Raw genomic sequence first — 22,685 nt, forward strand, 5'->3', positions numbered from 1 at the left:
GGGCGTTAGGAAGAGGGCCTGGTGATGGTGGAACCAGTGTCAAGCAGGGAGGACGGGGTGTTAGGAAGAGGGCCTGGTGGTGGGGGGCTGGAATCTAGCTCACTGGTAGCATTTAAGTGATACACAGAAGAAAGGCTCTGGGTTTGATTCCCAGCACCAAAATGGGGAGGGGTGAGAGATGGTATGGGCCAATGGGAGGGGGTGGGCCTTTCAGCCATTGAGCTGATCCTAGGCTCACAGCTGGGCTGTGTGGTAGATTCCCAGTGCTTGAAAGACTGTGGCCAGGCAGAGAGATATCACTCTGGGCTGGCTCCCCAGGCTACGAAGTTGATACCAACAGGAAGTGAGTCCTTGGGTGAGGAGGCTGTGTGATCCTCGGGCAAGAAGGAAGCCTCTAGGATGATCTCGGGCGGCTCTGTGGGGGAAGCCTACAGTGAAGAGAGAGTGGCTAAGAGAGATGGCCTCTGTTCAAGTGCAACCTGCCCACCTCCCTGCAGTACAGGTTGGCTTTGCGGTCTCTGGTGCCACTGGTCCCTGGAAAGTGTCCACCAGGGCCACGAGGCATGGCCTTCTCTCATGCGTGACTCACCTCAACCTTGCAGAGTGACAGACTGACAGAGGAAGTTCCCGCGCTGAGGTGGGTCAGACACATGGCATGGGGGCTGGGGACTAAAGGAAGTGGGAGGTCATCTGTTTGGTCCTCTCTTCTGATGCAGCTGCCCAGCAGCCTGGCATGCCTGTGGAGGCTTTCTCCCTCCCGCCTGGCACTTCCCCTTTGTGCTGCAGCCTCCGGAACCCCGGCTGCTGAGGCAGACAGCAGTGCATCTTCTCAGCATTTTCTCTTTCCCAGATGAAGAGCCCGAAGCATAGACTGCTGGATGGATAGGCCAGCTGCTGGGCCCTCGGGAGGTGGCACAGTCAGACTGGCTTTACCACCCCTCAAGGTTCCTCACTGCCAGATAGCAGTGAACTCACACTTCCATCCCAGATGTGAAATGGAGGCTGGGAGGGGAGGGGCCAGCAGCTCGCGCCTCTCAGGCTACATGCTGAAGCTGCAGCCTTTCTGAGGAGAGCTTGGCATTTCTCTCTATCCTTAGTCCCCTGGGACTGCCCTGTAGATAGAATTAGCTATAGGGAACTGGAAGTCTCAGGGCTCGCTACAGCGGGAAGCAGCTCAGCCCCAGAACCCACATTTGGTGTGAGTCATGGAGCATCCACTAAGCAAGAGGGAGAACCATATGCACGAGTGTGGAGAGACGCCATTGCCTTTGTCAGGGGAGAAGCGAGTTATAGAACCTTCTGGGTAGCATAATAACACACAATCTTGGATCTCGTGTGTGTGAATGTGTGGATGAACTCGTAGCTTACATGTGACTGTGAAAAGTCTAAAAAGAAAACCTAGCCCTTTGGCACATGCCTGCTGCCCCAGCCCTTGCCACACAGAGCAGGAGAATCAAGAATCAAGGCCAACCTCAGATACATAGTCTGTGTGAAGCCAGCCTAGATTACATGAAACCTTGTTTTATTTTGTTTATTTTTTAATTATGTATATAAATGTTTTGCCAGCATGTATATATGATCACCATGTGCACGCCTGGTGGATGTCAGAAGAGAGCACTGGACCCCCTGGAACTGGAGTTCTAGTTGTAAGCCACCATGGGGTTGCTAGGAATTGAACCTAGGTCCTCTCTAAGAGCCATTAACCAGGAGCCATCTCTCTAGCCTGAGGTGGAGTATGGCTGCCACACCTTTCACTCTAGCACTCAGGCAAATGGATTTCCTTGAGTCCCAGGTCAGCCAGAGCCACAGGCTGAGACCCTCCTGGGGATGAGGGTGGGGGCTGCAAAGGATGGTGTCAGCTGCTAATGACTTTCAGGGAGAAAGTAACTTGGGGGTAGTAATATAGGAGTTTAACCTTTAAAACAATTATTTTCTTTAAAAATTTTTGTCTACCTTTATTTATTAGGTGTGTGTGTGTGTGTGTGNGAGAGAGAGAGAGAGAGAGAGAGAGAGAGAGAGAGACTTATATGAGACAGACAGACAGACAGATAGACAGACACTTTCATGGAGGAGGTCAGAGGACAACTTGCAACTGGTTCTCTCCTTTCCACATGTGGGTCCTGGTCATCAGACTCAGGTCCTCAGGCTTGGCAGCAAGTACCCTTACCTGCTGAGCCATCTTGCCAGCTTAGCTTTGATTTGCGCAATTCAAATTTTTATGGGGCTGTGGGCTTGGCTTAGTGGGTAGAAGTACTAGGCCCTGGGTATAATTCCCAACCCCACATAAACTGGGTATGTTGGTACATGCCAGTAATCCCAGCATGCAGGTGGGAGAGGCAGGAATTCAGGAGTTTAAGGTGATCCCTAGCTACATAGTGAGTTTGAGGGCAGCCTGGGCTAACTGACTCTGTCACACAAAAATATATTATGTATGTCTGATTATTTTAAAAGACTTATTTTATGTATGTATATGAGCACTGTATTTGCATGTATGCGTGCATAACAGAAGCGCGCATTAGAGACAGAAGGGGCATCAAATCCCACTATAGATGGTTGTGAGCTGCCATGTAATTGCTGGGAATTGAACTCGGGATCTCTGGAGGAACAGCCAGTGGTCTTAACCGCTGAGCCATCTCTCCAGCCCTGTATGTCTAGTTTTTTATTACTAATTAAAATGTATATATTCTTGTTGAGACAGATTCTTAGTATGTTGTCCTGGCTGGCCTAGCTAGCACTCAAAGAAACTTGCTTGCCTCTGCCTCTGTGCCACCACACCTGGCCCATTACTTTTATAACAGAAAAAAAGAGTCTGGGCAAGGTGGTAACATGCCAGTTGTCTGAGGATAGCGCTCAGGAAGCAAAGGCAGAGGTTCAGGGTCATCTTTATCTACATAATGAGTTCAAGGCCAGCCCAAGGGCCCAAGCACACAGGCCTGCCTGGAAAAATCAGGCTGCTTCATCCCCTGGTGCCTGAGGTCACATCCTGCTAAGGCCCCTCCTGGTAGAAACTAATCAAACTAAATAACTAAACGGGCTGTCCTCACATTGTCCCAGCCCTGCTTGTAGTTTTTGAAGGCAGGGTTTCATGTAGCCCTGACTGCCTTAAAATTCAATATGTAGCTAAGGCTGATCTTGAGCTTCTGATCCTCCTGCTTCTACCTGGTTAGTGCTGGGATTACAGGTGTGTACCACTGTGCCTGGCTTACACAGTACTGGGGACTGAACCCAGAACTTCATGTTTGCTAGACAAGCACCAGCTGGGCTGCATGCACAGCTGCAGGGAAGTCTGTGTCCTAGTGAGATAGAATACAGTGGGCTATCCTGGAGTCACGGTGGGATCAGGCTGGCACCTTTTAAACCTTGATCTCTTAAACTTTCGAAGCTCGTATCCTTATGTTTGTCCTTCTTCATCTTTCCAGGTGGAAAGCAGTGACACCCCCAAGGACCCAGCGGTGACCACCAAGTCTCAGCCCATGGCCCAGGACTCTGGCCCCTCAGATCTGCTACCCAATGGAGACTTGGAGAAGCGGAATGAACCCCAACCTGAGGAGGGTAGCCCAGCTGCAGGGCAGAAGGGTGGGGCCCCAGCTGAGGGAGAGGGAACTGAGACCCCACCAGAAGCCTCCAGAGCTGTGGAGAATGGCTGCTGTGTGACCAAGGAGGGCCGTGGAGCCTCTGCAGGAGAGGGTGAGTCCTAGCCTCAGGGAACCCTCTTCTGGCTCCTCTGAGTCTATGGCAGGTTTCAGGATGGTGGGCAAAGGTGGGCCGGGCGGTGGTGACGGTCTAGAAGCTAGGTCAATACAAGCACATGCACGTGTTTACTTGGCCCACCTAATGTGCTGAACAGTTTTTTAAAAAATTAGCTGCCAGTATTTAAAAATCAAGACATTACAAATGAAAATCTGGAGTTTTGGCTCTTTGTGGGGGAAAAAAAAAAAAACCAAAACCCTGGCTCTGGCAACAGGCAACAGTGGGTTTGTAATGCCAAGGGATGCTAGACTGAGGTAATAGGAACCCCCCCTTCCGCCTATGCTGGTTGTGTGCCTCAGTTTCCCTCCACTGCCAGCTGGCCCACTTAACGTTTAGACTTGCCCTGCCTTGGCTCATGAGGCCCTTGGGTGCTGTGTTTATCTGTCCCGGGGCAGAGGTCTTGCCTGACACTCTGCAGTTTGGTTGACTCCATAGAAAACTTGATTGTGACTGTGGACGCTGAGGGGAAGCTGCGGGAGGAGGCCCTCTGCACATGGCCCTGCTCAGACCTCTCCATCTGGGGACTTTAGGGCCTAGCCCTGGAATTTTGGAAAGTCGCCCACTTTTCTCTTTCAGGTTAAGCCAGAGCTCTCAGGGCCAAGCAAGCTGTAAACATGTGAGTAATGAGGACAGCTCGCTTTGTGCGTTTGTACCGGGCTTCACAGTTTACACAGCGCCTCCTCCTCCATTATCACATTTGATCCTCCGGGGCCTGCCAGGTTGCTTTGCATATGTGCATTTTAATTTCAAAAAGTCTTCCTTCCAAGTGTGTATGATGGGATGAGTAAATTGATTAATTGGCATAACTTATTTTGCATGAATCCAAACCTAATATTTATGCAGAGGAGGGAACATTTCCAGAAAAGAGGTTTCCAAACTTATTTTGAAATCTCTTTCATTCATTATTCAGCAAATATTTAAGCTCTCTCTGAGGCACTTTCCATTTGTTGTTCTATTTTCTCTTCCAAACGATCTTGTTCAAGAAGTTTGATTAGCCCCCTCTTAACCAGGAAGAAAGTACAGCTTAGAAAGTGACTTGTTCCTGGCCTCCGAACCTGGTCTCTGGCTTCCAATACTTTAACTTTTTGTTCTTGGAATTTTTTTTTTTTTAAGGGTCTCACTGTGTAGCCCTGGCTGGCCTGGAACTCACTGTGTAGACCAGGTTTCAAGCTCAGATATTGGTCTCTGCTTCCTGAGTGCTGGGATTAAAGACGTGCACTGTCAATGCCTGGACTTCGAACTTCTGATACTACTTCCTCTACCTCCGGAGTTCTGGGATTGCACAACTAAGCATCACAATGCAAATTTTATTATTTACATGCGTGTGCTGTGTGTGTGTGGCACCTGTGTCTGTGTGTGTGCGCGTGTGTGTGGCACGTGTGGCGTGCATGTGTGTGTGCGTGCGCGTGTGTGTGGCACATGTGGCGTGCATGTGTGTGTGTGTGGCACGTGTGGCGTGTGTGTGTGCGTGTGTGTGTGTGTGTGTGTGCGTGTGTGTGGCACGTGTGGCATGTGTGTGCATGTGTGTGTGGCATGTGTGGCGTGTGTGTGTGCATGTGTGTGTGGCACATGTGGCGTGTGTGTGTGCGTGTGTGTGTGGTACTTGAGTATGCCACAGCATACATGAAGAGGTCAGAGGGCCACTTGGATTCTGTTCTCCCCTCCCACCGTGTAAAGCCCTGTTCAAACTCGGATTGTCAGGTCTGGCAGCAGGCACCTTTATCTCCTGAGCCATCTCTGCTGTCCATCCCTGTTTTTATATGGGTCTCGGGCATGGACCCAGGGTATCAAACCCAGGACTTCATGTATGCTGGGCAAAGCACTGTATCAACTGAGCAGCCTCTTGAACCCAGGACTGGTTAACTCGAGCCTCTCCGCTCTACTCTGCTGCTCTGAACTGTGTGGCTCCTGTAATGTCCAGGCCTCATAGGAGTGTTGCGTGAACAGAGAGAGGAGAGAAAGCAGAGATACCTCCTGGCAGCTCACGGTGGCACGTATGTCGGAGCTCAGTGCCTTTCCTAGCCAGATACTGTGTTCCTTCAAGCCACCTCGGGAGTGCTGGGGTCACACCAAGGCAGGTACCAGGACAGTCCCTCCCTCCTGGCAGGAGGAGCCAAAGCTCTAAGACTGCTCTTTGACCTTGAGGGTTTGTTTAACCCCAGGGTTTCCCTGTCTGCAGCCAAGTTCTTAGGCGCTCAGTCAGCCATCAAGTGTTCATTAGACATGTTTGGTGTGTGCCAGGTCCTGTGCTGGTCTGTGGAAACCATCCTGAACAGAAACCTGGCTCTTGTCCTCAAGGACCTCACAGTTGGCTAGAGACTGTGTGCTTTCAAATGTGTCGTGAGGACTAGCCGCCCAACACTGCAGTAACTGCTAATCTCAGGGTTTGGGAGCAGGATGGAAAGTTAGGAATTCAAGGTCATATCAATTTTTAGGCCAGCCTCCTCTCTCCAAAACAACACAAAATAATGACAGCAGAGCCAGGTGTGCTGTTGTGCAAGGGGCAAGGGGCAAGGGCAAGGGGACAGATACAGAGCTACAAGCAGCTAGGACTTCAGAACTTAAGCTGGCCCTGGTTGTCCCGTCATTATCAAGGGATGTGCTGAGGCCAGTCACAGGAGCAGTGGGGGAAGAAGATAGTGAGAACAGACTTGCTCTACAGTGAGAGAGAACAAAACATCAGGGGCCTGACAGAAGCCACCAGACCAGAGTGCAGAGAGCCCGGAGGAAGGATGTGGCAGGTACTAGGCTTCCTGGCCTTCGTCTCACAGCTGACCTGACAGACTATGATTGGAAAAGATGACTTTCCAGCTAGATTCCCAGTGGTTCGCAAGGTCGGGGGGTGGGGGTGGGAATGTGAGGTTGGAAGCTGCTTCCGGTGTGGGGAGGAAGCGGTCCTGCTCTGACAATTTTTAGGCCAGCGAAATGGATCTGAAGAGACGAAGAGAGGCCACCAATCGGCAGAGGTCTAAGAGGTAAAGAAATGTGCAAGAAGAGGTGACAACCTGAGTTAGGGACTCAGACAAGGTCTGAGCATGATAGGTACATGCTCAACTTCCATTTGGCCTTGGGGAGGGAGACTCACTCCTGGGTGACCCTAGACATCCAAGAGAGGTGGGCAGTGGCCTCCTGGAGGCTCTGGCCTCAGCTCCAGTGGTCAGCTGACAATGAATGCATCTCAGCTGAGGACTTCAGTGAGGAGATAGTTCCCCTCATTCCATGGCTCTTTTCATCCTCCCTGGAAACCAGGGTACTTGCCTCCCTGCTCGGCCCTCTGGCCAGCTGTGGTCCGTACCTGGGAAGCCGAGACGCAGAATCTGTAGCCCTACCTCAAAGATTCTCATGCTTTCTGAGAGCCCTCTTCTCTCCCACTTCAGCCTTGGGCCAAATGAGGAAGACCTGATTTTCTCTGCTTTTCTTATGGGGAAGAAAGTAGGGAAGCCAGGTGTGGCACCTCACGTGTGTAGCCTCAGAACTTGGTAGGTAGAAGCACAAGGATCAGAAGTTCAAGGTCATTCTTGGCTTCTTTTGGAGGCCAGATTAGGATACATAAAACCTAATAACAGAGGAGTGGGGTGAGAGTTAGCAAAGGCTGCTCTGCTCAGAGTGAGCATGAGGACAAACATGAACCAGAAACCACACTTAGAGTAAGTCGGGCACCTGCCCTGTCACCTGGACATTGTCTCATTGGAAAGAGAACTTGGGGTAGTCGTTACTGGATAGTCTCTGGCCAACAGGTTAAGTGCTTGAAGCCCCTGACCTCCTCTGTCCCCAAGACCTGAGGTGCCTTGGAGTCATGTTCCTGTCCTCGAGAGCCACTCTGGAAGGCACAGGCACCTAGCCCAGGGACCCTGAGTCTGAGCCAGGAGCATATGGGAGGAAGAGCCCTGGCGTTCAGAGACAGTTTGTGGTCTGCTAATCAGGCTGGAGTATGTGTGTGTGTGTGTGTGTGTGTGTGTGTGCGCGCGCGCACACACACGCGTAGATTCAAGCATGCCTGCGTGCATGTGACAGTGAGAAAGCTCATGGAGGCATGCGCAGTCTTTCAGGGAAAAAAAATTCCAGAAAGAAGCCAGTTGGAAACTTTTTCAAGAAGTCTCCATTTGGGAGACTCTGGACCTGGATGACTGGCAAAGGACACAAGGGGTTAATGGTGGCAGTGCACGTCAGAGCCAGAAGCCTTGAAATCCAAGTACAGTTCCATTCACCCGCCTCCATTGCCTGTTGTGAAATATTTAGCAAACTCAACCATGTCTTCTTTTCAGGTCAAAATTTCTTACAGTCTAATGAATAAATCAGGCCAGACAGTGGTAGCACACACCTTTAATCCCAGCACTTGGGGGGTAGAGGCAGATGGACTTCTGAGTTCAAGGCCAGCCTGGTCTACAGAGTGAGTTCCAGGACACCCAGGGCTACACAGAGAAACCCTGTCTCAAAAAAACCAAAACATAAAAATAAAAAACAATGAATAAATCAGTTCTGGTAAACGTAGTTAAAAACCACTGGGGTAGGAAGAAGCGGTATTCAGGAAACTCCTAGGTCCCGCACACAGTCTAATAGCCTGGGCCAGCTTGGACTCCTCACTCAATACCTTCCTCTGGCTGCTGCATGGTTGCTGCAGCAGCTGTTGCGGCCTCAGCAGGAGCCGCGATCCAGGGCAGGCGCCCCCTCCTGGCAGCCTACGTCATGGGCTGAGCACCGAGGTCCGAGGGAGTGGCTTGCCCAAGAGGTGGGAGGCCCAGGGCAGGCCTGGGGGGGAACCCCGTGGAAAGTGGGGAGCAGACTTGTGGGAGAAACAGGGAGGAAGAGACGTGGCGGGTGAGACGTGCCTTAAAAGGCCAACCACGGTCCCTGTACTGGGAGGGCGTACACCCCCCACCCACACATGGGTTACAGCCACCACGCTCCTCCCACGCACCGCCTCCACGAGGCCCAGAGACACGCCTGCCTACCACGGGGTTCACAGCCCACGGGGTAACCAGCAGGGGCTCTGCCCTCCCCTTCTCCCTCCCTCCAGCCCCTCTAGATGGAGCCCAGCACACGTGGCTGTACAGAGTGCTCTGGGCAGGTGCAGAGAGAAACCTCAGGTCTGCCTGTTGACAGTGGGGGAAACGTCCAAGCTAAAGATTCGGAGCCATAAATGCTGCGGGTGGTTTCCGCTCCTGAGCTGGGAGATGTAGCAGGGGCTGTTTTTTCCGTTTGGGGCTCTTTGTTTTTGCACCCACCCACCCCCAACCCCCCACCCATGCACACCAAGTTACATGAGCCAACCTTAGTGACCTTCCTACTCTGGGCCCAAGCCCTGTATTTTTTCAGTCTCAAAGAAAAAAAAATCAGGCACCTAGGTGAGGAAAGGCGGCCGAATTTTCCCTACTTAATAGGAAAAGCCATACAGCTAGCTGCCTGCCGCGGGGCTGCCTGGAAGAGGAGCCTGAGAAGCAGAAATGGCAGGAAGATGTCGCTGCCCTCGTGTCCAGCCTATACAGACACAGAGAGTCCTAACTAAAGATGGCGCTGTGGAGACTGCTGCTCCCAGCCCAGATGTCCCTCCCAGGAAGTGGGATCAGAGCCCAGTCCCGGAACTTTGAGAAAAGCCAAAGGAACAGAGAAACGTGTGCATCAGGAAGTTCCTTAGGGAAGGGAGGCATGCTGACACACACGTACCTACTGTGCGCCAAGCCCTGTACATGCACTCGTTGCAAACACCAATCCTTAGAACATGTCACTTTGGATCAATGAGGACACAGCAGAGGTTGGGGGGTCGTGGCGAAGAGGGAATCCATACTGAGCTGCGTGGCACACACCTTTAATCCCAGCACCCGAGAGAGACAGATCTCTGAGTTTGAGGCCAGCCTTGTCTACAGAGCAAATTCCAAGACAGCCAGGGCTACATGGAACAACCATGTTCCCCCACCCCCCATCTCCCAAAATCATTATCTTAACCTGAGAAAGAGCCAGGAATGAAGGGCAGTTTCCATGTTGGTAACAGGGCCATACCATTTAGAACTGTTTGTAATTGGAGCTGTTTCCTGGGGTCTGTTCCCACTGGCCCATTGTCTGTGCCCCAACACCTTTTCCTACCCCATGAGCCCCTGCTCTGCCCCTCCACACTCCTGCTCCTCTCGATGAGTGAGGGCTGGGGGTGAGCAGCAGCAGATGATGGCTACTTTAGAGCCCCTTTTGTGTACTTGAGACCAGGGTCCAAAGGCCAGAAACCATGCCCCGGAGTTCTGTTTTCTTCCTGTGTCCTTGGGCCTGGAACCTGGACCGGGGTCTCTCTGCTCCAGGCCTTGCCTGGCACACGGGTGTGGCCAGTGTGGACAACACATGAACAAGCAAACACTAGAAGGAACCTGATCCATCTCTGAGCCACCCCTGTGACTCTGTCAGCAGCCTTCCTTTTCTTCCCTTTCCACAGGCAAAGAACAGAAGCAGACCAACATCGAATCCATGAAAATGGAGGCAAGTGTTTTCCTCATCCCCAGGGGCTCTGTGGATCCTGATTCTAGAAGAAAGCCACCTCTCTGAGAGACTGTGGCGAGTGTGTGAGGGGGACCCGAGGGTGGGTCCCTGCCCCATCTTTGGTTGTCCCTTGTGAGAGGGAAAGGAAGTGGGGGTGGAGGTTGGAAGTCCCCTAGTGAGGCAGCCAGCTCACCCCCTCCAGAGATCAAGCACTTCCCTCTCTGCCTTGTCCATGAGTCCCTGCCAACTCCAAACCCCTCCTCAGCAGGTCAGCCCCTCTGGCCAGGAGCCAGAGTTTCTATACTCTGTTTGGGATGAGTGACCCCTCTCAGTGTCCCCTCCGGGAGGAACGAACCCTGCAGAGTATCTGTGCCCGCCTTAATACCTGTCTGTCTTTCTGTCCTAGGGCTCCCGGGGCCGACTGCGCGGTGGCTTGGGCTGGGAGTCCAGCCTCCGTCAGAGGCCCATGCCAAGACTCACCTTCCAGGCGGGGGACCCCTATTACATCAGCAAACGGAAACGGGATGAGTGGCTGGCACGTTGGAAAAGGGAGGTGAGACGCCTTCTATCCTTGATGCCAAGTCTGGAACTGGCAAGCCGAAAGCCCTCTGGGACTTGTGTCGGGCCGTAGCTGACACTGTTTCCCCCTAGGGTCAACTCCTAGTGTTTCCAGGAAACTGCTGCTAGGCAGTATGAAGTTCGGGTGTCTTTTATTGTGTTTGTGGGTGCTAGCTAGCTGTGCATGAGGTAGTATGTGCACATAGTAGGCTCTGTGCATGCGGCCCTCTGGCACCTGTGGATGGAGTTGATGTTCTGATGGGTGAGGACAGAACTAAGGGGAATTGGCAGCTCAGTGAGACCTGCAGTGCATGGGCAAGGCGGGTCTCTTGGAAGGGGTGATGTTTGCATTCTTTGAGTGTCTAGATAAGTGTGGACAGTGAAAGAAATGACTCAGGTGCAGGTGATAGCCATGGTGACAGGCACTTCTGATGGATTTTTGGCGATGGGATCAAGGGCATTTTGATAGAAAGGTCAGAGAACTGCTACAGCCGGTACTGTCAGGTCTCGCCTGGGTTGCTGGCTCAGATGGGAGGACTGGCTGGTGGGATGGAGAATTCAGTGTGGGATGCTGGGCTTGGGACTGCAGAGACCAAGGTGTGAGAAGGCAGGGTCTGTGGAGCCGACTCAGTAGAGCACAGAGAGACAAAGTCTCAGAATTTCATGCCCAGAGATTGCAACGATTTGGGGGCAACAAGAAAGGAAGAGCTGCAGCTGTGGGGCCGAGGTTCTCAGGAGACTAGGAGAGGTGCGTGTGGGCGAGCGGCTTTCTCATACAGTAGCCATGCATGAGGCCTGGGGCCATGCCCCACGGTGGTCAAGCCTGAGAGAGCTGGAAGCAGCCCAGAGCTGGGAAAGAGGAAGCCACATAAAGATATGGGTGGCCATTAGTCCCCTAAGGTCAGCTGTGGGAAGGGAGGGTGGTGGGCACCACGCCCACAGGGAGGGAAGGAAGCAGGGTCTTGACCTCAGACTATAGGACAGTATGTGCTTGCTGGCCCTAGAGAAAGTTCCAAGCAAGGGGAGGGGTCATGGTTCTGGCTGCTTTATTGTTTCCAGTTCCTTTGGGATCCAGGAAGGCAGAAATCATGCTTCTGAGAGTCTGGAGAAAGGGCAGCTGGGTCAAGGTCTGAGAGGGCGCCGTTAGCACTGAGACTGCACTGGGTCAAGGTCTGAGAGGGCGCTGTTAGCACTTAGACTGTGCGGTACAGCTTCAGACAGTGGGCTGCTGTCTCTCCTCCTGGGACCTTGGGGACCAGAGAGGGTCTGCTTCACCCCAATCTGTGCAGTGCCTCTGCTCTTGAGCCCTGAGGCAGAGGTGCTGAGGTAGTGACCTGGGCCTGGTCTCCCTCAAGCATCACGTGGAGGCCACCCAGAGCCACAATAAGAAGGATTTCTCCCACTCCCAGAAAATGAAGTTTTTGGTTTTTTATTTTGTTTTGTTTTCCAAGACAGGGTTTCTCTGTGTATCCCTGGCTGTCCTGCAACCCACACTATAGACCAAACTGGCTTCGAACTCAGAAATCCGCCTGCCTCTGCCTCCCAAGTGCTGGGATTAAAGGCGTGTGCCACCACTGCCTGGCTTGAAAATGAAGATTTGTTTTTTTTAAATCAATTTTAGGTTTCTGCTAAAATTTTAAAAGATTTGAGTGGTCAAGTTGGCCCCAGCCAGTAAGGGCACTTGTCACTGAGCCTCATACAGTTAAGAATTCTCCACACAGGTGCTCACAGGCTGCACACATATAAACAAACCAATAAGTGTAAGTAACATTTTAAAATTTTAAATTAAAAATATATCAGATTAGGGATCTTGGAAAACTGGAGAAGGAAAATACACGTTTGAAGCCACCTGAGTCTGTGGGACCCCACATAGTTCAAGCCCCTCTCCCACTACACAGACCCCACTCCCAACAAAAATAATAATTTAAAAAATAAACTAGCAGTATTGGTCAGATGTGGTGGTGCATGTTTTTTAAGATTTATTTATTATGTATAGTGTTCTGCTTGCATGTATGCCTGCATACCAGAAGAGGGCACCTGATTTCACTATAGATGGTTATAAACCACCATGTGGTTCTGGGAATTAAACTCAGGACCTCTGGAAGAGCACCCAGCGCTTTCAACCTCTGTGCCATCTCTCCGGTCCTTGGTGCTGCATGTTTTTAATCCTAGCACTCAAGAAGGAAAGGCCAGGGGCCTGGAGAGATGGCTCAGTGGTTAAGAGCACCAAGTGCTTTTCTGAAGGTCCTAAGTTCAAATCCCAGCAACCACATGATGGCTCACAACCATCCGTAATGAGATCTGATGCCGAGCTGGTGAGATGGCTCAGTGGGTAAGAGCACCTGACTGCTCTTCCAAAGGTCCAGAGTTTAAATCCCAGCAACCACATGGTGGCTCATAACCATCCATAACAAGATCTGATGCCCTCTTCTGGAGTGTCTGAAGACAGCTACAGTGTACTTACATACAATAAATAAATCTTTAAAAAAAAAAAAAAAGAGATCTGATGCCCTCTTCTGGTTTGCCTGAAGACAGCTACAGTGTACTTAGATATAATGATAAATCTTTTTTTAAAAAAAGAAAGGAGAAGAAAAGAAAAGGCCAGTTGATTTCTTTGAGTTCAAGGCCAATTTTATCTATTTAGGGAGTTCAGGCCAGCCAGGGCTACATAGTGAGACCCTGTTTCAGAAGAAAAAAAAAAAAAAAAGGAATATTTGCTAATATACACAAAAGTGGAATGGGAGATTTTATTATGTAATCTATGCATTGATGTAACCATATATGTCTATATGCATGCATCCGTTCCCTACTTCAGCAGTTATTAAAGCTTTTCTAGTGAGCCTCTTAGGTTTGGGATTTGCTTACCCATCCCAACCAACACAAAGGGTTCTTCTGGGGTTAACAGAAAAGTGGAAAACATTGACTCAGTTTGAACTGTTAGAGGAGCCTATGACCTGGAGTGTGGAGACCCCACAATGTACTCTCTATCAGTGAGATGAACTCTGTGACTCCCATTAGGTCTATAGAACTTAAAATGGTGACTACACATCCCTTGATCCTTGACTGCCCCCAGGGCATATGGGGGTGGGGCTAGTACTTAATTAGAGTTTAAGTTTCCTAACCTCCAGGAGTTGGGCTCTAATTGCCACGCCCTGCTAGGGACAGAGAAGGAATAACTGCTGTGAGACACAGGTAGCTTTCCAGACTACAGAGCAGAAACCCATGCTAGCAGGTCAGTTCCTTTGTCTCGTCTCGGCTCGTTTCTTCTCTTTTTTCTTTTTCTTTAATGTGTCTGTGTGTCTGACTGTTTTGTCTGCATATATTGTATCCCACATGTGTGTTGTGCCCACAGAGGTCAAACAAGAATGCTGGGTCCCTTGAAATTAGATTCATGGATAGGCATGAGCCACCACGTGCAGGCTGGGAACTGAACCTGAGCTCTGTGCGAGCCAGCTTGTTACTGAGGTGCTAGCTCTCCAGCCCCCAGGCCTGCCTCCCGGCTCTGAGACTCACTTTGGCTCTTTACCCTTTGAGCTTTTCATCTGATGTTGCTTTCCTGGGCCTGCTGGTGCCCCCCGCAGTTCACACTTCCTGCATCTCTCTGCAGAACAGTCCATCCCTTAACTGGGATGTCCAGTCCCCTCTTCTTGATCTACATAACACACACCTGCATTTTTTTGACTTTAGGGTTTTTTGTTTGTCTGTTTGTTGTTTTTGTTATTTGCTATATAACTGAACCATCTTCTGCCCTCTACCTCTAAAGCAGTGGGGTCACAGGTCTGTGCCTTTGCAGCCCACCTTCATTTCCCCAATATACAGATTTACTAGAAAAGCTTTCCTAGGTCCAACTACCTGCCCTCCCCACTCCTGACCACACCCCTGCCCTCCCCACTCCTGACTACACCCCTGCCCTCCCCTTACATCCCTTGCCCTCCCTACTCCTAACTACACCCCTTGCCCTCCCCACTCCTGACTACACCCCTGCCCTCCCCACTCCTGACTACACCCCTGCCCTTCCCACTCCTGACTACACCCCCGCCCTCCCCACTCCTGACTACACCCCTGCCCTCCCATTCCTGACTACACCCCTGCCCTCCCCACTCCTGACTACACCCCTGATCTCCCCACTCCTGACTACACCCCTGCCTTCCCCACTCCTGACTACACCCCTTGTCCTCCCCATTCCTGACTACACCCTGCCCTCCCCACTCCTGACTACACCCCTGCCCTCCCCACTCCTGACTACACCCCTGCCCTCCCCACTCCTGACTACACCCCTGCCCTCCCCACTCCTGACTATACCCCTTGCCCTCTCCACTCCTGATACCTGCACCCCACACACACTTCATCCCTCTACAGCACCTGCTCCGGGTATGACCACCAGCCAGCACCTCCTAACCTTGGAATGAGGCACCAATGCAAGCTTTAAAACCTCTTCAGGCACACTCTCGAGCCTTCTGCCAGGAGCTCTGCAAGCTCAGTCACCTACAGAGAGCACAGGGCTCTGAGCAAGCTTCAGACTAGAGGTGGCTAGAGGTGGCTTTGGGCTCTTAGAGGATGAACTGGGATTTCAGGGAGGAGAGAAGGGAGCATTTCAGAAAGAGATTGCTTTATTTGTGAAGTCCCCAGGTCTTTTCTGGACGGAAGTGTGAAGCTCAAGTCTGAAGGGCTTGTATGCCCTGCAGGAAGCTTCCACTAGTGCCCGCCCCGCCTTTGCCTCACCTAGGACACCTTTTTCACCCTAAAGCTGCTTTCCCAGGGCAAGGATGGGAGAGCACTTGCCTATGTAAGCAATCCTTGGCTGGCTTCAGCCTCAGCACCACATACAAACAGAAGCTCCTCCCCTTCCAACGTAGTTCCCACTTCCTCCACGCCTGTCATTCACATCTTAACTATTGGGTAAGAGCTGCACTTTTCACCTGTCCATGATTGCGAAGGTGGCACATGCCTTTAATTCCAGCATTCAGGAGGTCAAGGACAGTAGGTCTCTGAGTTCAAGGCCAGCCCTGTTCTACATAGCGAGTGAGACCTGTCTTTAAAAGTACATAAGTGATAATTTAAATTGCACAAAATGAAATAAAATAGATGATAAGGAAAAGTGGTCATTTCCTTTATCTCTGACTGGGAATTCTTGCTGGAGAAGGGAAGGTGTTGTCTTGGGTTGGCTCTACTATAATAAATGACCAAACTCTGTTCCAGAACCCACGGCAGCTCCCTCATGCCCTGACCCCCCACCCGCCTCCAGTCATGTATAGAGATTCTGGCTGTTTCCCAAGGTGTCAATCCTGTGACCTCCCAAATCAGCCCAGTGTTAGGACTCCAAGGTGGATGGCGGCTCACTCATTAATGCTTGCACCCAGACCAGGTTCTGAGTCACTTAGGGCTGGAGTCCCATATTCTAGACAGGCTCTAGGATATCTGTTATCTTCCCTGACTCCAGCTTGAAGGATGGCCCCCGGCTTAAGCATCTCTATACTTATCAGAAAATATTGCATTGTGATAGTAACGATCTGTGGCCTGGCCAGAGGATCCGTCTCCCTCCTGCCCTTAAGACCCTGCCTACACCCAAGGCTGTCCAGCCTGGAATAAAACCATCACATTCCTGAAGGGGAGGGTCTTTGTTCCTAGACCTTAGGAGGCACTTTGCAAGGGAGACTTCATCACTTACCCCCTCTGGGCTCTGAGACTATAGCATCAAGCTGAGACCTGAAGTGGCCTAGGGAAAGCAAGAATCCCAAACACAGAAGTGTGTGGGTTCCTAAAGAATGTGCAGCCTTTAAAGCTCCTTGCCAAGTGGGCATGAACAGGAGCTTGGTTGTTGTCATTATTATTTTGAATTAAGGTTTCTCTATGCTAGCTTTAAACTCACAGATATCTTCCAGTTTCTGCCTCCCAAGTGCTCATATCAAATGTGTGTGCTGTGCTGGCGAGATGGCTGTCAGTAAGAGCACTGACTGCCCTTCTGAAGGTCATGAGTTCAAATCCCAGCAACCACATGCTGGATCACAACCACCCGTAATGAGATCTGATGCCCTCTTTGGGTGTGTCTGAAGTCAGCTACAGTGTACTTATGTATAATAATAAATAAATCTTTGGACTGACCGGAGCAGTCAGACACTGGGCGAGCAGGGTTGACCAGAGCAAGCAGAGGTTCTAAAAATTCAATTCCCAGCAATCACATGAAGGCTCACATCCATCTGTACAGCAACAGTGTACTCACATACATAAAATAAATAAATCTTTAAAAAAGGGGGGGGGGCTGGTGAGATGGCTCAGTGGATAAGAGCACCCGATTGCTCTTCCGAAGGTCCGGAGTTCAAATCCCAGCAACCACATGATGGCTCACAAACATCTGTAACAAGATCTGACGCCCTCTTCTGGAGTGTCTGAAGACAACTACAGTGTACTTACATATAATAAATAAATAAATCTTTTTTTTTTTTTTTTTAAAAAGGTGTATGCCACGTCACCAGGGAGATTATTAGTGTGTATGTGCCTGTAAATGCTAGGGAGTGCATGGAGAGGTCGGGACAACTTTGTGGAGTCTGAGTTTTGTCCCCACAGGTCCCAGGACCACGTCAGGACTAGCTGGCAGGTGTCTGTTTCAGCTTAGCTGTCTTGCTGGCCCCTGTTTTTACTAGTTTCTGAGCCAGGACTTAACAATAAAACAGTCTAGGCTGGTCTCAAACTTTTCCAGTCTTCTTACCTACTTCCCCAGGGCTGGGGGTTTTAGGTATGAGCTACCATGTCCTGCTGATTTGATCAGTTTTAAAAGTTACTTTACATTATGTAAGTATTACACAAACACATTCTTATTTTAAAAGTCTCCCCCACACCCAAGCCCCACACAATTTAAATTCAGTTGGACACAGTGGAGCATGCCTGAGATCCCAGCACTCAGGAGGCAGAGCACAGAGAAAGAGCACAGGTTCAAAGCCAGAATGGGTTGCCTAGTGAGCTCCAGGCTAGCTTGGGCTACAGAATAAGATACAGTCTCAAAAATATCACACACACACACACGTAGATAACAGAATCCTTTTGGAGGCTGTTGTTGCTGTGTGCTGTGTACATGGCACAGTTCTCTGTCGGTCTGTGGGTCGAAGCCTGCCTCACAGCTATGTACTTCTGTGACTGGGACCATTCTGCAGTTTCACTTTACAGTTTGGCTCTTCACTCACAATAAGGCTGGCCAGTTTGACCACATAATTCCTAGAATATTTCCACTGGAGGGATTGCCATGCTTTCACAGAACCAGGCTCTGACTGCTGGCCATTCCTGTCACAGCATCTTGCTATCCAGGCGTGTTGTGGCAGTACATATCCTTGGTATGTGAGGGAGGTCCAAGCCTGGTATGTAGCTGAAGATCATGCTGAGCCTCAGCCTTTCTGCCTTACTTCCTAGGCGGCTGGATTATTAGTTGTACACCTCAGACCATTTTCTGTGGTGCTAGGGATTGGAGCAGGGCCTGCTTGCATGCTGGGGTTAGCCTGCTTCTTTGTGCTTTTGTTTTTCCATAGGACGTACCCCTAGGAAGAGAAATCCAAGTGGGAGAAGTGTATATTTTGCATTTTACAAAATCAGTCAAATCACTGTGAAAGAGCAGTGGAGATCCAGCTTCCGTGCCAGCCAGCCTGCGCTCTGCAGTCAGAGTGGGTGGGACAGGGTGTCTCGTCAGGATTGTAATTGTCATTTGCCAGATGATGAGTGAGGCTTGGTTACCTCCTCGTACGTTTATTGACCATTTGTGCTGCTGGTGCTGCTTCTGGGATCTTTAACAAATGTGGTGGCGTCCATTTGCTTTACAACCTGGTGTTGTGACAGTCTGCTTCCTGTCTGCCTGTGAGTGTCCAGAGGGTCACCTCTTGCTGGGCTATACACCATTCAATAAGCAATCACCCTGCACCCCCTGAGCAGGGCCTCGTGGGAGAGGCTGTGGAATATGAGATGGGTAGGTGTGATCTCTTCCGCTGTGGAGACCAGTAAATTTAACAGCAAAGGAGCAGCCAGTGGCGTGGGTGCTTCTGACCGGGATCCTCACTCTTGCCACAGCCAACTCTTGCTCTTGGGCAGTACCTAGCCACCCCGAAGAGGACAGGAACATTTGCAGCTGAGACACAAAGTAACTTTACCAAAAGGCTGAGTGAGTTTTAAAGGGGATCCCATGACAGCAATTAGAAATAACCTCCTGGGTTGCCCTTCGCACCTGGGCTGTGGAAATTGTCAAAAAGACCACCACTGTGGTAAGCAGATGTTGTTTGGGGGACAGGATTTCAGTTAATCCAGGGTGGCCTTGAAACTTGACTCTTGGAACCACTGTGAACTCTTGATCTCTTAAATGCTGGGATTACAGGTGCAAAAGGCCCAGCTTCTGTGCGGATGGGTTTGTCTGTTCTGAGACCGAGTCTCCCACTGTAGCCCAGACTGTCCTGGAACACACTAGATAGCCCATGCTGGTCTCTAACTCAAGGTCTGACACTGCACACTTAGTTAATTCACTTCTGGGCACAGAAAGAGCAGCTTTGTGAGCATCTTCCACTGAGGTGAGCGAGGTAACCACACCCGGGGCGCAGCTCCTGGTACAGCTAAGGATGAACCTGGGGAAGAGCCTTGAGCTTCCTCCACCACAAACCTGAGGCACATCCTGGCATTGGTTATGTTTGGCTTGATGCTTGGGGCAGAGACCATGGTCCTGTCCCCTCCAGTCCCATAAGAAATCTCTGTATCAGGAAAGCAAGGTGATTCAGGGTAAAGACCCCTGCCACCATGCCTGACGACCCGAGAACCAACTCCAGACAGACAGACAGACAGACACGCACACACACCAAAAATGTGGAAGGTCTCTGGTGAAAACCTTCCTATGTCAGGTTACTTCTCTGACACCCTAGCCTGGCTTTCCTCAGGATCATTTGTCTTCAAAGCTGGCGTCTGACTTGGCAGGGAGACCCTCTAAGGCAGGGAGGAGACCCTCTAAGGCAGGGAGGAGACCCTCTAAGGCAGGGAGGGGACCCTCTAAGGCAGGGGGACCCTCTAAGGCAGGGAGGAGACCCTCTAAGGCAGGGAGGATACCCTCTAAGGCAGGGAGGAGAACCTCTAAGGCAGGGGGACCCTCTAAGGCAGGGGGACCCTCTAAGGCAGGGGACCCTCTAAGGCAGGGGGACCCTCTAAGGCAGGGGACCCTCTAAGAGCACTGGCTGCTCTTGCAGAAGACCCTTTTGTCCCTAGTCCCACATGTGTTCACAAGTGTTATTCCAGCTCCAAGGGCTGTCTCTGCCAGCCCCAGCCTCTTCTGGTCTTTATGGGTTCCTGCCTTTACCAACACAGACACATGATTAAAAATAAAAATAACTAAAATCTTAAAAGAAGTCTAGAGAGATTGGAGAGATGTTCAGCTGCTAAGCCGGGCATGGTGGCACACGCCTTTAATCCCACACTCAGGAGGCAGAGGCAGGCGGATTTCTGAGTTCGAGGCCAGCCTGGTCTACAAAGTGAGCTAGTTCCAGGACAGCCAGGGCTATACAGAGAAACCCTGTCTCGAAAAACCAAAAATCTAAGTGCAGCTCACAACTGTCTGTAACTCTTGTCCCAAGGGGTCTGGCTGGGGCACCCTGTCTGGCTTCTATGGACACTGCATACATGTGGTGCACAAGCACACAGCAAAACACCCAGAAGAGACAGAGGCTGGGGTTGTGGGCCGATGGTAGAATCCTTACCCATCATGCAGGGAGCCCTGGGGTCTATTCCCAACCCCGCACAGACGGAATATAATGGTGCTCACTTTTTTTTTTTTTTAAGATTTATTTATTTATTATATGTGTGTACACTGTTGCTGACTTCAGACACTCTGGAAGAGGGCGTCAGATTTGTTACGGATGGTTGTGAGCCACCATGTGGTTGCTGGGATTTGAACTCAGGACCTTTGGAAGAGCAGTCGGTGCTCTTAACCACTGAGCCATCTCACCAGCCCATGGTGCTCACTTTTAACTCCATCATTTAGGAGGGAAAGGCAAAAGGACCAGAAGTTCAAAGCCAGCGAGAGCTATACAAGACTGTATTAAACCCCGGGCATGGGGATGCACATTTACTGCAATCCCAGCACTCAGGAGACAGAGGCAGAAGAAGCACTGGTCTACCTTGAGTTCTAGGCCAAGTAAGACTTTCTCAAAAAAAAAAAAAAAAAAGCAATCAGGAAAACAAAACAGAAGAAACCCACTGACTTTTTTGCCCACTAGTCAGGGGAGGTCCCAGTGATAGCTACTGTTGGGGAGAGCGAGCCCCCTGACTCTCTAGCTTCACAAAGAACTCTGTGTTTTAGTAGAGGGAGTTAACAAACTTAATTCAGTATTGACTAAAGATGCAGCTTATTGTGCTGGTGGCCAGAGACAAATGACACAGACTGTCCCAGAGACTGTCAACAATCAGAAAAACAGACCCAAAGCAGGACCAAGGCAGGGAGTTTTCTGGGAGCAGGCAGGCCAGCCAGAGTGCCGAGAAGATTTCTTCTGGTTTTGTTCATTTTGAGGAGGGTCTGTCTCATGGTGTCAGTTCGAGCTGGCCTTGAACTCGTCCCAGAGCCAAGGATAACATCTAACTCCCTGTCTTCCTGCCCTGGCCTCTAAAGTGCAGGTGTCAGCCGCCCCCCACTGGGCCTGTGGCCCCTTCTCTGCTGTCCTGAGAGCTCTTCCTGACTTCAGTCACCCTGGCCTTTCAGGCTTCACATCACAGCTGCAAGGAGTGCAGTTCCATTGTTTGCAGTCACAGTGCCCTGCGTTGCCACATAACTGCCACTCTTCCCAGCCTCTCAGCCTGTGTCTGTATTCCAGCTCAGATGGGCTGAACAAGAAGAACAAGTCATTCTTCTGTATGTTTAAAAACTGATGCGATTTGCAAGGAAATGGTGTGTGTGTGTTGGGGGGAACCAAAGTTCAGGCAGCCAACATTTAGTTGAACTTACTTTTTACATCCCAAGGACTGACAGAAGTCAGTGGTCAACTAGGTGTGCTGCCTGTCCCACTAGCCCCAGCTGGGAGATCACCTGAGCCTGGAAGTTGAGGCCAGCTTGAGTGGGAGCAGATTCTAACAAAACACCAGCAACAACACATCAGTGTTGTAAAGAGTAGGTGTTGCCGTACATCCCTTGGGCAGGCACCCAGAGACCTGTCCTGAGCCATAGAAGCCAGTCTCTGGGCAGCGCCTCAGCAGGCTGGGAACCAGCAAGGGGGCTGGGCTTACTGATGCTTGAGAACCACTAGGCCTCTGGAATGAACAGAACTGAACCTCGCCTAGAGCCCCCCAAGCTGCCTCACTTTCAGGGAGGTCACCAGGAACTGTTTGTTTGCCTGGGGCAGATTAATCACACTGGGAATTGAGGGACAGCTCAGGTCTTCAGGTGATTGGACAGTGCCTGCCGCTGGGGTTTGGGCTCTCACTTTCTAAGCCTGGGGGCGTGGAAAGGCCGAAACGACCCAGGCTTTGATTTAAATTTCCTCTTTCCGATGGAGATGGAGGCCACCCCATTGTTTTCCGCAAGAGCCAAGCCAGCGTTCTGAGCTCCTCCCATCTTCTTTGGACCCTGAAACTCAAGAGGGTCTGCATGCCTGAATCAGAACGGTGGTCCCTCTGCCTCTTCCGCTGACCCCTGGCTTCTGGAGAAAGGGTGGGGGAGGGATCTGTGTTCCTCTTGGCACACTCTCCCTGCTGGGGGTGATTTGCACCTCTCTGCAGACTCAGGTTTCTCCAGGGTGACAACATCCACTTGAGCAAACCTATCCTCTGGTACTTTCTGCTCAAGTGTTAGCCCCTCTAGCTTCCTTAATCCCATCTGTATTGGGCAGATGGTGTCTCTAGACTAGTTGGAGAAGCTAGGTGGTCACATAGAATCTTGTCATCACAGTCTGGTAAGTGGGGCCTGGGTCTGT

At 50.9% G+C, this 22,685-nt stretch overlaps 1 protein-coding gene across 4 annotated transcripts in view; it reads left to right on the forward strand.

Annotated features, from left to right (window-relative positions):
• The window catches only part of Dnmt3a (DNA methyltransferase 3 alpha), a 105,086-nt gene that overhangs the window by 54,685 nt on the left and 27,716 nt on the right, over positions 1-22,685 (forward strand). For 3 of the 4 annotated variants that reach the window (XM_029540814.1, XM_021201569.2, XM_029540815.1), the window contains exons 4-6: positions 3,420-3,687; positions 10,169-10,212; positions 10,619-10,765. In XM_029540814.1, the coding sequence (XP_029396674.1) occupies positions 3,420-3,687; positions 10,169-10,212; positions 10,619-10,765 (459 nt within the window). Of the gene's footprint in view, positions 1-3,419; positions 3,688-6,054; positions 6,492-10,168; positions 10,213-10,618; positions 10,766-22,685 lie in introns of those variants that run through there. The other variant, XM_029540816.1, reaches the window with a different exon arrangement.

Source organism: Mus pahari, chromosome 7 (genome assembly GCF_900095145.1).
Source record: "Mus pahari chromosome 7, PAHARI_EIJ_v1.1, whole genome shotgun sequence".
Classification (NCBI taxonomy): Eukaryota; Metazoa; Chordata; class Mammalia; order Rodentia; family Muridae; genus Mus; species Mus pahari.